Below are 15,950 nucleotides of genomic sequence, written 5' to 3'. Positions count from 1 at the left end.
AAGGACTCTGTGGACTAAATGTCCAAAAGAAACAAACTTTGACTGCTGGCACGGTCTCTGTGCACAGAAAATCTGCATTGCACACAAAAAACATCCACCTGAATTGAAATGAAAGTAAATAGGTTAACAATTCAGTTTTGCAGTGTTAGTCAGTGACTGGCTGCTCCCGTATGGGATCAGAACAATGCCACCTTATCCCATAGTCCAGCCAATGATGCGATTCACATTCGTATATACGCAGCTAATCAATGTCGCTGACAGGCTATGACAGCGTCCTTATGTGCCGACACCGGTGTTTTAGCAAAGCGGCTGATGTGGAGTGAAGCCACGTTAATGACAACGTGAACAACCATTGGAGTTGGTTTGGTTGTTTGGTTTTCTTCCTGAATAATATTGTTGTTTATATTTACTGCGGGAAGAAACGGTAAAAACAGCGTTTCATAAGGAAAGCGCTCTCCACCTGTGAGCAAAGATGAAACCAAAACACCCCCCAGCCTTTCCTATTGGTCGAAAAAAGTACCATGCCAACCAATCAAAACATGATATGGCAACATGGCATTTAGTTGTTTAGGGAGGGGGAAGTTTTAGGAGTGACGGTGTGTTTGAGATGTGAGAGATTTGTGACGTTTAGCACAAATCTTGTGTAGTTAGTGTGTAGTTAGTGTGTAGTTAGTGTGAGTGTAGTCAATAGTGTTGTTGTGTGTCAGAACAATGAGGCGACTGCTGAATGTTACAGGTGTTACAGCAGTGACACATCTGCTGCTGTCAGGCCTGCAGGTGTCAGGCTGTTGTTCTCCTTCATCTCATAGTGGACAGAAATTATTTTTGGAGTGGCACAAATAATTTGTGTGGCATCAGATTTGATGCAGAACAGCTGATTGTTCTGTAAATAGTTTGAAATGTTTATTTAAAAAACACCTTGGCTGCATTTTTAGGTAAACAGCTGCAAAAAACTTTGTTTTACCTTTTTGAAGAAGTAACTATATAATTAATTGCCCAGCACTGGTCATTATATCCTGTATTTTGCATCCAGAGTTACAGACTCTCTCCCAGACCACAGACTCAGACTCATAATACAAGTCAGAGGTTAATAATAAATAAAAAAAATAAATAAAGTTGTGTTTTTCAAAATTGGAGTTCAAGTTATTTTTGACTTCCAATAGTGTTAACATACTACACAGGTCATGAACAAGGTTGTTTTTAATTTTCATTGTAAGTGGGCTAAAGCAGTTAATTAAAAGGAGTCTAACATAAATGCTGTAATTAGATTAATTTAATAAACATGTAACTTGGATGGATTCGATGCTGGCGTGACCACAGTGCACACGTCTGCAGTTGCTCACAGTGGTCCAAGGGACGCTCAGGGAGTTTGTGTGTTCAGACACATGAAAAATTAGAGGCAACATTGATCACAGGGAAACATTTTAAACATCGAGGCTTTAAACAGAAACCAAAGTGAAACAGTTTGTAGTTGAGATCAGTGAGAATGAAGCTGAATAACTGTTTCTACAATAACTTTGAGCAATAAATGCAGGGCTCGCAAAATTTCAAAATCTCTGGTAGCCCTTCGGGCAGGGACTCTTCAGTTTTTGGTAGCCCAAAATAAATTTAAGAAGCCCGAATAAAAAAAGAGAGCAATTTTTTTCATTGATGCTTTGTTTCCTGTTTTGTTTCCTTTACAATATTATACATTAAAGTATAATATTGTAACGGAAACAAAACATTAATCAAAAAAACACAAATTACAACATTGTATAAAAATTACAATCATCAACTCAAATACTTGGTTCTTTTTTTTTTTTTTTTTTTTTTTTTTTTTTTCCGCCTGGTTTTTTTCCATTTGGTTCTTTAGCCGTCAGAATTGTTGTCTGAAGACCAACAAGGATACCCAATGGATTTATTTTGCCAAATGGATCATCATGGCATTGCCGTATTGGTCCATTTGATCGACCTTTGTTTTTATTATTTATTTTATTTTCAGTTGTTACAGACGGGACAGACATGAGTGAGGGATAGGAAAGGGAGAAAGAAAGAGGAAGGAAAAGAAAAACAGAAGGGGAGAGGGACAGTGAGAAAGGGGGGAAGAAAAAATATCTCCGGGATCACCTGTTGAGAGAAAAAGAATAGAAAACAAGCAAAAAAAACAAAACAAAGCAACATACTATACACAACACCATCGCATTAATCTAGCTAAGTGTAAACAGCAGTAAATACTAAATATTGAATGTTGTTGTGCAGCACGCAGGACAGACAGCGCACAGTGTGCTTTGAAGTAGCAGCCAAGAAAGGTGTGATTTAAGTCTACAAACAGTGAACACCCATGTGCACACCTGTGTGGATCGGCGCGCTTGTATTCAAATGGTTTCCCCATGTAATGGTCTGCTAGAGGATGTAGAGAGCCATAGCCCCGTCCCCCAGGGCATGAAGCAGGCATGGAGGAGATCCAGGCCCCAGACATCCAGAGGCCCCAGAGTGCAAGAGCCCAAGGAGGACCACCGGAGGGGCATCCGTGCCACCTTCATGGGAAGGGCTGAGGATCCCCAGACGAGGGGTCACCCAGTAGCCACCGGGCAGGAGCTAGAGGGGGCTGCACCGGCGTGCCCGCCGGCTCCGCCGGCAGCCAGCTGTGCCAGAGTGAACCGAGCCGCAGGCACAGAGGCCGGAGGCCTGAGGGCCCCCCACGCCCCGGAAGAGGCCCGACCGAGCAGCAGGCGCCAGGCCCCGCCAAGTAGCCACCGGGAGTGAGCTGGTACATACCCGAGCGCCCAGCCCCGGACACCAAGAACCAACAATGCACCGACCCCTGAGGGCATCAGTCACCGGCAGGGAGTGTGGTGAGGGGAGATAGGCCTCCACACTTTGGAGGGCCTTGGAGTTCCCAGAGAGGTGGAGTCTAAGACCCGACCTGACATATAGACACAGACAAACAGGCACACACAGACACAGACATGCATTCCCACCCTCATGCACACATATACAAACACTCAGCACTCGCCCAACGTAGGAATAAACGTAAATGGACATGTACACACAATCACACTCCCCAAACATACTCTATACCCCGGGTCCAGGTATCCTCACCCCCAGAGATGGAAACGGCACCCAGACCCAAGAGATGTTACCCTTCCCTCCGGGGTGGAGGCAAGCAGACCGCCCCAGGCTCCGCAGCAGCAGGGAGGCCAATCGGACAGCGAGCATCTCTTCCCAGCCCCCCCGCCCCGATGGCTAGCAGAGAACGGGGGTGTGTTAAGACCCCATACCTCCCTCCTCCCGCTCAAGTGTAGTGTTGCTGCGTGTTGCTCTAAAGTGTATTTAAAACAAGGGAGAGCATGGTGCTGCTGCCAGAGAGCAGCAGGTGTTAGCACGGCCCCTCCCGAGAACCCTCAATGTCTACAAGGATTTAAAATTGAGAGGTGGGCACCGGCGCCAGAGGTAGGTTTGAATACACAGACCGTCTACTGGACACCGTTAACGTGCCCACCCTCAAGGCCCTATATATATATATATGTGTGTGTTATGAGAGTGTAAGTAATGTGGATGTCTAAGTTGTGAGATAAAATTGAGGCACAGGTGGCCAGAAGAGGACAGAGGGGGGGGGGAATGTCTCCCCTGCACCCTGGTGACACACCTGCACCCCAAAGCCCTACCTGTGTGGGTGGGTGTGGTGGAGCGGGAAGAGGGAGGCAGCCGGGGATGGGGAGGAAAAGAAGGGAGGGGAGGGTGTCCCTCCCTAGGGCCAGCTCCCCCGCTGACCCCAATATGCACCCCCGTCCTCCGGTATCCACCAAGGCAAGGGAGCCCAGGCCCATCCAGACCGGGGCCTACGGCAGCAGCACCGCCAAGCCCCACAGGACCCGGGGCAGCCCACCCCACCCCACCGCAGAGGAAACTGTACCCACCCCAACATTCAATCATCTCCCAGACTACACAAGACACAGACACCCAGGTTAAGTTTATTCTCCACCTCTCCTATGTCTCTCCCCCACCTGCAGAGTGGACTCCTGCAAAGATGGAACAACCTCCCTGCCAGTTGAAGAGGCCCCCGGTTAGGCCGATGCACAAGAGGCCCCCTGCGCCAGGGCTGAGCCCCCGTGCACCCACCCGCCCACAACCTCGGCGACACACCGACGAGGACCGAAGCCCCCAAGGCCCAGCCAGAGCCCCAGCACGGAGGCGAAGCACCCCCGAACCCCAAACCCCCACGCCCGCCCCGGATCCACTCAGGGGCAGCCAGGCCACCAGGCCAGTAACCTACGTCCGCCAGCACAGACCATCCTCCAGCCCCGCTGCACGCGGCCACGAGGAGAACAACCTCTGAGAGCGACCAGAGCCACTAACCAGGTTATGAACACAACCCCCGGGTTAAGCCCTCCAGGGATAACATCTCTAGCGGTCCTCCAGGTGCCCTAAGCCCATCCCAACCTCCACATCAACCACAATAGCCAAGGCGGGACCAAACCACGACCCCCTACCCCCGCAAGGTGATGGAGCCGATCAAAGGAGCCCAGAGGGATTGATCTAATGTGGTGGCAGAGGCTATATCGGGACCAATGTGATCTATTAGATAGTTTCTATATTGGCTAGAATTAAGATTATTTTTATTTTTCCAGTTCATGAGGACCGTTTTCTTGGCGATGCATAGGGCAATAAAAACCATGTGGACTGTATTAATTTCTGTAGTGACATCATCCAAATTTCCCAACAAGCATACTAAAGGGGAGGTTGGAATTTTACATTTCAGACACTTTGATAAGTCCTCACATATCTCGTGCCAAAACTTCTGCACTGGTGGACAGAACCAAAGAGCGTGGATGTAACTGTCTGGTGTATTGCCTTGACAGTGTGAGCAGTTGTTGGCGGATGTAAAGCCCATCTTAAACATTCAATGACCTGTATAGTGCACTCTATGCAGTATTTTGTATTGTATTAATTGCAGATTGGGATTTTTAATCAATTTAAAGGTTTTTAAGCACATCTGAGACCAGACGTTTTGGTCTAAGCTGACTGATAAATCTGCTTCCCACTTTGCAATAGGAAGGGATATTGATTCATCTATTTTAGAAAGTGTTCTGTATATTTTAGATAATAGTTTGGGGGATTTAAGAGTAAGAAATTGAACCACACTTGGTGGTGTTTGTAATTCAACTTGACTGAGGTTAAATTTCTTTTTTACTATGGATTTAATTTGTTGATATTCTAAAAATCTTTTCTTGTTGATCCCATATTGTGTAACTAGTCTGTCAAATGGAATAAATTCTGTTCCCTCTAATATATGTTCTAAGTATTTAATTCCTTTACAACTCCATTCTGGGAAATTAATCATATTTTTGTTTTGTAATATGTCAGGGTTATTCCAGATAGGTGTACGTTTGCATGGGATTAATGAAGACTCCGTTATTTTTAGAAACTCCCACCATGCTGTCAGAGAAAAGCTGATGTTGATGCTTTTAAAGCATTCATGTCTTTTGATGTTTGAGCTAATAAATGGTAGGTCTGAAATCTCTAGATCATTGCATAATGCCTGTTCAACATCTAGCCAGGGCTCATCTAAGAGGGTACATTTTAACCATTCTGAGATGAACTGAAGCCTGTTGGCTAAGAAGTATTGGTGAAAATTAGGCAGATCTAATCCTCCTCTATCCTTGGTTCTTTGTAGCGTTTTTAAGCTGATGCGCGGGGGTTTATCTTTCCAAAGGAATTTAGAAATATGTGAATCCAGAGATCTGAACCAATCTTGTGATGGTTTGTTAGGGATCATTAAAAATAAGTAATTTATTTTTGGCAAGATCATCATTTTTATAGTGGCGACCCTTCCCATGAGTGATATGGGTAGAGATTTCCATCTAGTCAGATCGCCTTCTACTTTCTTTAGAAGTGGGATGTGGTTTAATTTAGTTAAGTCTGAAAGCTTAGGAGAAACATTAATACCTAAATATTTAATATTTCCAGATTGTAGTGGGGCAGAAGATGAATTATGGAAGGAGCAGTTAATGGGAAGAACTGTAGATTTTGGCCAGTTAATTGAATAATCTGAAACTCTTGAAAACCAGTTTATTAGAGTAATTACCTCAGAGAGGTTGAATTGTGAGTTTTGCAGAAAAAGCAACACATCATCCGCATAGAGACTGATTTTATGTTCTACGTTATTACATTTTATGCCCTTAATTGTTGTAGCCTGTCTAAGTGCTGCTGCTAGAGGTTCGATAAAAATTGCAAAAAGTGAAGGGGAGAGTGGGCATCCCTGTCTGGTGCCCCTCAGGAGACAAAAGCTGGAGGATGTCTGGTCATTTGTTCTGATACGAGCTGTTGGGGAATTGTATAATATTCTTATCCAATTTATGAAAGAGTTTCCAAAACCAAATTTGTGTAAAGTTGCAAATAAAAATTTCCAGTTAACTCTGTCAAATGCTTTTTCTGCATCTAGAGATAATATTATGGTTTCAATGTTTTTATTTGTCAGGGATCTGGGTCTGAGCAGCCCAGGATCCCTGTGCAGTTATGGACTGTTTATATTATATGTATATTTGGTGTTGCTGTCTCTCTTCTTCCTGTTTGCGGATGTGTGTATGTGTTTCTGCGAGCGCCGGTCTGCGGGCGCCGGTCTGCGGGCGCCTTCAGGCCGGGTGGGTGTGGCCCTGCTGGTGGACTGGCCACACCCGAAGCCACACACCTGCTCCTGATCAGGCCTCGTCGGGGGAGCTACTTAAGAGAGTCTTGGAGCTCCCACCGACGCGGGATCATTTCGTGAGACTTCCCGTCAGTTCTCCAGTTGGTCTGTTTGTGAGTGTGAGCTTACCAAGTGAACTGAGGGTACTAACTACTGCCTCTATTTTCCCAGGAAGGATTGCTGGACGAGAGGGCAGCAGACACAGAGTGCACTGGCACGAGGGAGCGGACACACGAGCACAAACACTGGGAGAAGACACGGAGTGGAAGTCGGGAGCACACGGGGATGTATTGTTGTGTGTACAGTTTTCACTGTAAATAAAGAGCACTGTTTGCATCGCAGAGTCTGCGTTTTGGGTCCTCATTCCCCATATCCCCACGGTCTGCCTGCCAGACCGTGACAGAATGATCCCGCCAGGCATGGACCCAGCGGTCTCTGAGGAGAGGCTCAGGAGGGAGGTGATGGACAAGGTTTACCGCCTATGCGAGTTGTGGGGGGAGAAGCCCGTGGAAGGTTTGCGTCACGATGTGGAGAGGCGGCTGCAAGAGACGCTGTTCAAATTCCCCTGGCTGGTGGACTCCCTCAATTCAGTAGTCCTGGACTTCCTGCTCTCAACTCTCCACCTTCACTCTCCTACTCAGGCTGCTCGCCAGCCCGGTCAGCTGGTGGATGCACAGCCTGACACGCCGGCCCCGACGTCTACCCGGAAACGACGTTCGCGCCGCCGGCGTTCCTCACCGCAGCCGACTTCCCGGACATCTCAAGAGCCGGCTGTGGTGAGTAATAAGGACACTTTTCCATTTCTCACCCCATTTGCTTCTTTGTTTTTAGTGGATGGTGACACCGCCGACGCTGCTGTAAGCCAGCCAACAGTGCAGCTAGCGTCTCCTCGTTCAGCGATCTCCACACCGCTCAGCTCTTCACCATCTGTAGCAGTGCCACCTGCTACGACGCCACCTGGACCTGCTCGGCCCGAGCCGGAGGAGCTCGTGCTGCCAGCCGAGGAGCAGCTCAGCGGGCAGGAGCCGGAGGAGCTCGTGCTGCCAGCCGAGGAGCAGCTCAGCGGGCAGGAGCCGGAGGAGCTCGTTCTGCCAGCCGAGGAGCAGCTCAGCGGGCAGGAGCCGGAGGAGCTCGTGCTGCCAGCCGAGGAGCAGCTCAGCGGGCAGGAGCTCGTGCCGCTGCCAGCCGAGGTGCAGCTCAGCGAGCCGGTGGAGCCAGCGCCGCTGCCAGCCGCCGAGGAGCAGCTCAGCGAGCCGGTGGAGCCAGCGCCGCTGCCAGCCGAGGAGCAGCTCAGCGAGCCGGTGGAGCCAGCGCCGCTGCCAGCCGAGGAGCAGCTCAGCGAGCCGGTGGAGCCAGCGCCGCTGCCAGCCGCCGAGGAGCAGCTCAGCGAGCCGGTGGAGCCAGCGCCGCTGCCAGCCGCCGAGGAGCAGCTCAGCGAGCCGGTGGAGCCAGCGCCGCTGCCAGCCGAGGAGCAGCTCAGCGAGCCGGTGGAGCCAGCGCCGCTGCCAGCCGAGGAGCAGCTCAGCGAGCCGGTGGAGCCAGCGCCGCTGCCGGAGGGACCTCCACGTCTAGCGCGCCCTCCACGCCGTCCACATCCAGCGCGTCCACTTCAGCGACCAGCGCGTCATCGGCCATGTACCACATATCGCTGTTGCTCACCGGAGCAGCACCGCCGGACCCGGGGCAGGTCACCGGAGCAGCACCGCCGCCGCCGGACCCGGGGCGGGCCGCCTGGGGAGCAGGGCAGTCACCACCGGACCCGGGGCAAGCCGCCGGAGGAGCAGCTCAGCGAGCCGGTGGTGCCAGCGCCGCTAGCTGAGGAGCGCGGCAAGCCGGAGGGGGCCGAGCTGGAGCTCAGCGAGCGGAGGGAGTGGGACGAGCCGGAGCAACCCGCGCCGCAGCCTGAGCTGGAGCTCAGCAAGCCTGTGGAGCCCGCGCCGCCACCGGAGGAGCTCAGCGGGCAGGAGGAACCCGTGCTGCCCACGCAAGACCTTGGAGAGTCGGGGGGGTCAGCACGTCCGCGTCCCGCACGTCCGCGACCCGCACGACCGCAACCAGCACGTCGTAGATCAGGTGCCACACCTCGCGGTTGCTCGTCGGAGCCACGCCGCCGCCGCCACCGCCACCGGACCTGTGGCCGCCCGCCACAGCTGCCACGCCACCGGACCCGTGGCCGCCCGTCGCTGCTGCCACGCCGCCGCTACCGGACCCGTGGCCGCCCGTCGCTGCTGCCACGCCGCCGTTACCGGACCCGTGGAAGCCCACCGCAGCTGCCACGCTGTCGTCACCGGACCCGTGGCCACCTGCCGAGACCGTTTCACAGCGGCTGCCGGACGCATAGCCGCCTGCCGCAGCAGCAACACCACCGCCGGACCCGTGGCCGCCCGCCGGAGCTGCAGCGCCGTAACCTCTGGACGCCGGGTAGGCCACCAGAGATGCAGCACCACCGACACAGGATCAGTGGCAGGCCCCCAGAACCGTTTTGCTGCTGCTGCCGGACCCATGGCCGCCCGCCGGAGCTGCAACGCTGCCCCCACAGGACTCGAGGTCAGCCGCCTGAAGCGTCCTATTGCCATCACGGGACCCAAGGTAGGCCGCCTGAACTTTTTTGTTGTAGTGATGGGCTGCCTGAGACTATTTTGTGGCATTTTTCTTTTTTTTGGCGCCGCTGCGGGATGTGCGGTCTGACTTGACTGTGACCTGGGAGGGTTTGTTACTTATTGTTTTTGCTTGTTTTGGTTCTGGCCCTCCGTCCTGGACCCCCGCCGCCCGCCCTGGGTTGGTTGGACTGTGGTTTTGTTTTTGTTTTGGGGTCGTCGGGTGCCGACCCTTAGAGGGGGGGTACTGTCAGGGATCTGGGTCTGAGCAGCCCAGGATCCCTGTGCAGTTATGGACTGTTTATATTATATGTATATTTGGTGTTGCTGTCTCTCTTCTTCCTGTTTGCGGATGTGTGTATGTGTTTCTGCGAGCGCCGGTCTGCGGGCGCCTTCAGGCCGGGTGGGTGTGGCCCTGCTGGTGGACTGGCCACACCCGAAGCCACACACCTGCTCCTGATCAGGCCTCGTCGGGGGAGCTACTTAAGAGAGTCTTGGAGCTCCCACCGACGCGGGATCATTTCGTGAGACTTCCCGTCAGTTCTCCAGTTGGTCTGTTTGTGAGTGTGAGCTTACCAAGTGAACTGAGGGTACTAACTACTGCCTCTATTTTCCCAGGAAGGATTGCTGGACGAGAGGGCAGCAGACACAGAGTGCACTGGCACGAGGGAGCGGACACACGAGCACAAACACTGGGAGAAGACACGGAGTGGAAGTCGGGAGCACACGGGGATGTATTGTTGTGTGTACAGTTTTCACTGTAAATAAAGAGCACTGTTTGCATCGCAGAGTCTGCGTTTTGGGTCCTCATTCCCCATATCCCCACGGTCTGCCTGCCAGACCGTGACATTATTGTATGAATAGTCTATTAAATTAAGTAATCTACGAGTGTTTGTTGAGGAGTGCCGACCTTTTATGAAACCAGTTTGGTCAGGATGAATTAAGAGGGGGGTTATTTTCTCTAATCTCTTTGAGAGAGCTTTGCAGATTATTTTAAGGTCTACATTTATAAGGGATATTGGACGATAACTTGAGGGAAATAAAGGGTCTTTTCCTGGTTTTAGCAGGAGACTAATGTTAGCAGAATTCATATTTGGTGGTAGTCTGCCATTTTTCTTGATTTCCTGCAACATTCCATGGAATACTGGTGCCAAAATTGTCCAGAATTCTTTGTAGAATTCTGCAGGAAAGCCGTCTGGACCTGGAGCTTTATTAATGGGCATACTTATCAGGGCTTCCTGGAGTTCACCTGGCGTCAGTGGCGAATCCAGTGCCATTGCTTGACTGTCTAGTAATTTTGGAAGAGTTACGTTGTCAAGAAACAAATCAATTTCATTTTTAGACGGGTTTATTTGTGGTGAATATAAAGTTTCATAGAAATCCCTAAAAATCTTGTTTATTCTTCCAGGGTCATATATTGTGTTCCCTGATAAATCTTTAGTAGCACATATAGTTGTTTTTTCTTTATTTATTTTTAACTGGTTTGCTAGAAATCGACCTGGTTTGTTACTGTGTTCAAAATTCTGCAAGCGAAGTCTTTGTACAAGGAATTGTGTTTTTCTATTAATAATTTCATTTAATTCTAGTTTTGTTTTGCATATTTTGTTCATTATTTCTTGATCTTGGTGGAACGCGTAGGCTTCTTCTAAGGATTTGATGGTTTTTTCTAATTCCTGAATATTTTTGTTTTCTTCTTTCTTTTTGTGTGATGAGAAAGAAATTATTTTACCTCTCATCACAGCTTTTCCTGCTTCCCATAGAACAGAAGCAGATGTTCCGGGAGTGTCATTAAAGTCTAAATATGAAATCCATTCCTTTTTAAAATATTTAATAAAGTCTTCATCTTTAAGTAGTGATGTGTTAAATCTCCAGTTTTTACTTGGCGTAGTATTATTCTTGTGTATTAGTGTTAAAGATACAGGAGCATGATCGCTGACAGCTATAGGGTGAATCTCAGTGTCTGAAATGTCACTCAGCAGTGAGCTGCTGACCAAAAAATAATCCAGACGAGAGTAGGAGTGATGAACATGTGAGAAGAAAGTATATTCCTTACTGTTGGGGTGAAGGGAGCGCCATGCATCGCAAAGGCCATAGTCGCTCATATACTGTTTGATTATATTTGTGGATTGCCAATTGCGCTGAGTTCCTGTTGTGTTGAGCCTATCCATTTCTTCATTTAGTCCAAGGTTGAGGTCGCCTCCAAGAATGAGTGTGCAATCAAGGTGTTCAGAGAGTGCACTAAAAAATCCGTGGAAGAATGAGGGTTCATCAACATTTGGACCATATATACTTACAATACATAGTTTTTTGTTCAATATTGATAGTTTAATAATTAGAAATCTACCCTCTGGATCTATAACTGTATCGAGTACTGTAAAATTAACATTTTTATGTATTAAAATTGCTACTCCTCTTTGTCTAGAATTATAACAAGCTGCAAACACATTAGGAAACTCAGGTGTTTTAAGTTCGTTTAAACCTGTAACAGGTCTGTGAGTTTCTTGTAATAAAACAACATCTGCCTGTAGTTTTTTAAGCTGGTTAAATATCTTTAACCTCTTTCCTCTGGTGCCAGCCCCATTTACATTCCATGTGACAAACCTCAGCATGCCCATAATTGTGTGTGTATGTCTAATGATGTAAGCTGGGTGTTTCGTTTAGACGGGTGGAGAAAATGTGGAAACATCACTTGTTTGTAAATAGAAAGAGAAAAAAGTGTGGTGATAGGCTCCATAAGTCTGACTATGTGTGTGACTATTCACTAATATGAACAAGCGTGGCTTGCGTATGTGTCCTGTAAGTCTGTGCTTGCTGTGAGGCTGTTGTAAATGTGCTGCCGTTGAGCGTGTGTGTTTGCGTGATCGTGGTGCGAATATATGGAGAAATAGAAGGTGTTGTTTGTAGGTGAGTGGGGAAGTAGGTGATCACAGCAGTGAAAGACAAGAGAAAGAAAGAAACCACATAAACTGTGAGCGACAACAAAAAAAAAGAAAAGAAACGGAAACATTCCAATTAAAGTAATGACGGAGGGTGACGGTGTTATATCTGCTATGACATCATACTGATATTACTAGGTTAAACCCATGTTAAAGGAGAAAGTGTGAATGAATAAGAAAAGAGTGTAGCGGGTTCTTATCTGGAGTGCAGTCAATATAACCACGGTGTGGTGCCAGGGTCGCGGTAGAGCTGTCCGTCCACGTAGAGCCGGTCCACGGCGATGACAGCGCGGGAGCCTTTCTGCATGAAGCTACGTCGGACTGGGAACAGGACCTTGCGTCGTTCCAGGATCTCTTTGGGGAACTGGTCGTTCACGCTGAAGTCCGTTCCTTTCAGTTCCCTGCCGCGACTCTTCACCTGTTCCTTTTGTTTGAATTGAGCAAATTTGGCCACAATAGGACGTGGTCTCCCGGTCCGCGACCTCACGCCCCCCAAGCGATGCACTCTATCGAAAGCGATGTTCTTTACGGTGTCCTCCGGCAGCTTCAGGTGGATTTTAATGAAGCTTTTCACCGTTGCCTCCGCGTCCTCTCCGGTAGATTCTTAACCGTCACTTCTTACCCGTCAAATACTTGGTTCTAATTGAACAGAAATTTCTATGAATTTGTAAGAACTGTGTAGGACATGAATCAGTCTGTGTCAGATCCTGAATTTGAAATTTCCACTGAAGTCACAGGTAAGAGGTAAGTGGAACCAAGATCGAGGCCATTTGCTTTTTGAAGTTTGCAAAGACTGCTAAATTGTGCCAGTGGTAGTTCACTCTCTGCAACATAGTAGCTCTTTTAAACAGATGTCTCAGGTTTATTTTTAGTTTGTTATTTGCAATTGGTGTTGGTTCTGGGAAAGATATTGCAGACTGAGCAATAATGCATTTCTCATGGGTTCTAATGGGGGCCTTTCTTAAAATTACTGGTCCCAGTAACAAAGGCGCTTGTCGACTCAGAAATCGAGGGAAAACCAACAACACACCCGGCAGAACATTATGTTATTTACACGGGTGCACATAAGTGGTCCGCATGTGCGCATTCGCTGTCAAAATGAAAGACGCGCACCAGATAAGAAGTTGCAACGCGCGTTTGCATCCATATAAAAGGCTGTTTTTGTCCGCTAGAGTGGGATTTTCACGGCACATTCTGCACCACATCTCTGTGCGTTCATCATTTGTTTGAAGCCAGCTGCAACCACTGCAACCACTTTTCCGGTAATACGTGCTTCTTTTGTGGTTCGGACTCCTTCTGACATTTCTTTGGAGGTGGAGGAAAATCTTATGTATGCAAACACACGTTGCAACTTCTTATCTTGTGCGCGTTTTTTATTTTGACAGCGAATGCGCACCTGCGGACCACTTATGTGCAGCCCTGGTTATTTAGCTCGTCATATTGCAGCCACAGAAATTCTTTTGTCCATGAAACCATAAAGCTGCACTTTCTTTTTGCCCTATAGTCTGATAACTTTTCCGTTTTGTGGTAAGCTTTTCTTTGGCTGTCACTTCTTCACCCTGACCTGTCTTATTTGGCTCAGCAGAACTAAAATATATATCTTGCTGCTTTTACACACTCACTCACATAACGCTCAGCGATTCTCTGCGCGATCAAACTCTCACACGTTTAAGCTTGCTGCAGGAGATTTCACTTGTCATGTTTGCATAGTAAGCTAACGATTGATAAGACGATGTCAGAGGAATTGGTGCGCAAATTATCATCACTCACCAATCAGTACTGTCGCTCTCTATACACAGTTCGCGCGATTGCAAAGTGAAAGCAAAAAACAAGCGCAAATTCTGGCTCACCGATGCCAATGACATAATTACCCAGATACATTTCCGAAAGAATGCAAAAGCATTGACATATCTTTTTCCTTCCTATTGCCGGACTCACACTGTGCGATTTTTGGCCCATTTTGAGCCGATTTTTGAGTCGTGCGACCGTTTTGGCAATCGGCCCGATTTTGGCCTTCATCGTGCGTCGTGCATCGTGTAGTATACGTGGGGTAACGAGAAGCGATTAACACCTCACGACCAGCTCCCGATCATCAATCGCTTGGTCGTGAGGATTTCAAACATGTTTGAAACATGTTTGAAATCCTCGCGACCGTCGTGAGGGTGTCGCCGCAGTTTCTCACACTGCGCACGCGCAAACACAAATGTCAGCGAAAAAGACGGCGCGGCACGGCAGTGCAGCGTGTGATCTGGACACAAGCGATGGAGGCACTTGTAGAACTTTGGAAAGCTCATCCGAGCCTTTTCGATGTGGCCTCACAAAATTATCACGACCACAACAACCGTGAAAATAGTTGGATGGACATTGCTGCTCAATCACAGCTGCCTGATCAATGTTTTTCATTAGCAATTTAGCAAAGTTGATGGCGGTGGTGTGCGTGTCTGTGTGAGTGAAAGACAGAGGGAGAGCGAGCGACAGAATTTCTGTTATAACCTTCATTTTATGGACGCACAGTGTGAGCACTCGGGTCGCATCAGAGCATCGGGCCGTATAGTGTGAGACCCTGCATGGTGACCTACGAACTTTTAACCCCTGCGAGTCAATCGTGCCGTTTGAGCAGGAGCTGAATCGCGCAACTGACAAAATCGCACAGTGTGAGCCCGGCATAAGATAGCCCGACGGGCAGGGCAGAGATAGATTTTGGTAGCCCGACTGGAGAAATCGCTAGCCCCGGGACGTCGGGCTAGCGATTTTGCGAGCCCTGAAATGACAAATATGATGGAAATTAGGAGCATTAACATTTACTAAAGATGTGAGTTGACACTCGGCTATATTGAGACAACCACATTAGGTGGTCCTCAACTGTAATGGAAACCAGTGGATCCAGTCCAGTCGTGGCGACCTGTGGTGAGTCGATCTGAGCGGCTACTAATGGAAACGGAGCCATAGATTTTTTTGTGCTTAATAACAATGAATCACAGGATTTTTACATTACTGTTAAAATCTCATGTTGTTTGTTAAAGTGTTGTTAAAGATGGTGACAGATGTACCCTTAGGCCCCTCCTCCATTCAGAGATGGTCTTTCCCTTTTCATATAAATGGCCTCCTTGACTCCACCCACAAACCAGCGTTCACATTTCCTCAGGACCTTCTTGATGTTGTGTAGACTGAAGTTCAGAGTGGTGGCTCATTCATAAAGTATTCTGTTCCAGCTGCTGGAGGACAACATCATCACTTTTGTGAAGAACGAGCTGAAGAAGATCCAGATGGCTCTGAATCCAAATAAGCCCCAGTGCTTGGAGTTTCAGAGGGAGAATGATGAGCAGAGGAGCAGCAGAGAGGCATTTGTGAAGATCACAGTGGACTTCCTGAGGAGAATGAAGCAGGAGCAGCTGGCTGACCGTCTGCAGAGCAGTAAGAGGATTTATCTAAAGATTTAAGCTGCTGGATAAATGAGACACTTGTGACACCAGTGTGTTCTGTCATTTCTCAGTGGGTCAGAAATTGTCATCAGCATTTTGTAAAATAGGATTGTTAAAGTTGTATTTTTATTATTATTATTCAGAACTTCCAGCTGCTGTGGACTGGGCTGAAGACAAAGCCAACCAGGACATCCAGTTCATATTTCCATTCACTTTCAGAGAGCTGAATGTGCTGAAAGAGGAAAAGTTCAGCTTGGTGGAACTTGTTCATCACTTCTTTACTGAAACCAAAGAAGCAGGAATCTGCAGCTTTGAACACTTCCAGGTT

At 48.4% G+C, this 15,950-nt stretch overlaps 3 protein-coding genes across 4 annotated transcripts in view; all 3 read left to right on the top strand.

Moving 5' to 3' along the window:
* Positions 1-15,950, top strand: part of LOC146504712 (protein NLRC3-like) — a 245,145-nt gene that overhangs the window by 1,550 nt on the left and 227,645 nt on the right. The gene's annotated exons all lie outside the window — the stretch shown is intronic.
* LOC146504717 (protein NLRC3-like) overlaps positions 1-15,950 on the top strand; it is an 89,948-nt gene that overhangs the window by 3,070 nt on the left and 70,928 nt on the right. The window lies entirely within an intron of this gene.
* Positions 6,986-15,897, top strand: LOC146504719 (uncharacterized). The gene is made up of 3 exons (XM_085183536.1): positions 6,986-8,435; positions 9,135-9,283; positions 9,375-15,897. Exons 1-3 carry the CDS (start codon positions 7,072-7,074, stop codon positions 9,530-9,532), a joined length of 1,671 nt encoding a protein of 556 aa, XP_085039662.1. The 5' UTR covers positions 6,986-7,071; the 3' UTR covers positions 9,533-15,897.

Source organism: Neolamprologus multifasciatus, chromosome 13 (assembly GCF_963576455.1).
Source record: "Neolamprologus multifasciatus chromosome 13, fNeoMul1.2, whole genome shotgun sequence".
Lineage (NCBI taxonomy): Eukaryota > Metazoa > Chordata > Actinopteri > Cichliformes > Cichlidae > Neolamprologus > Neolamprologus multifasciatus.
This window is presented reverse-complemented; position numbering and strand designations above follow the sequence as displayed.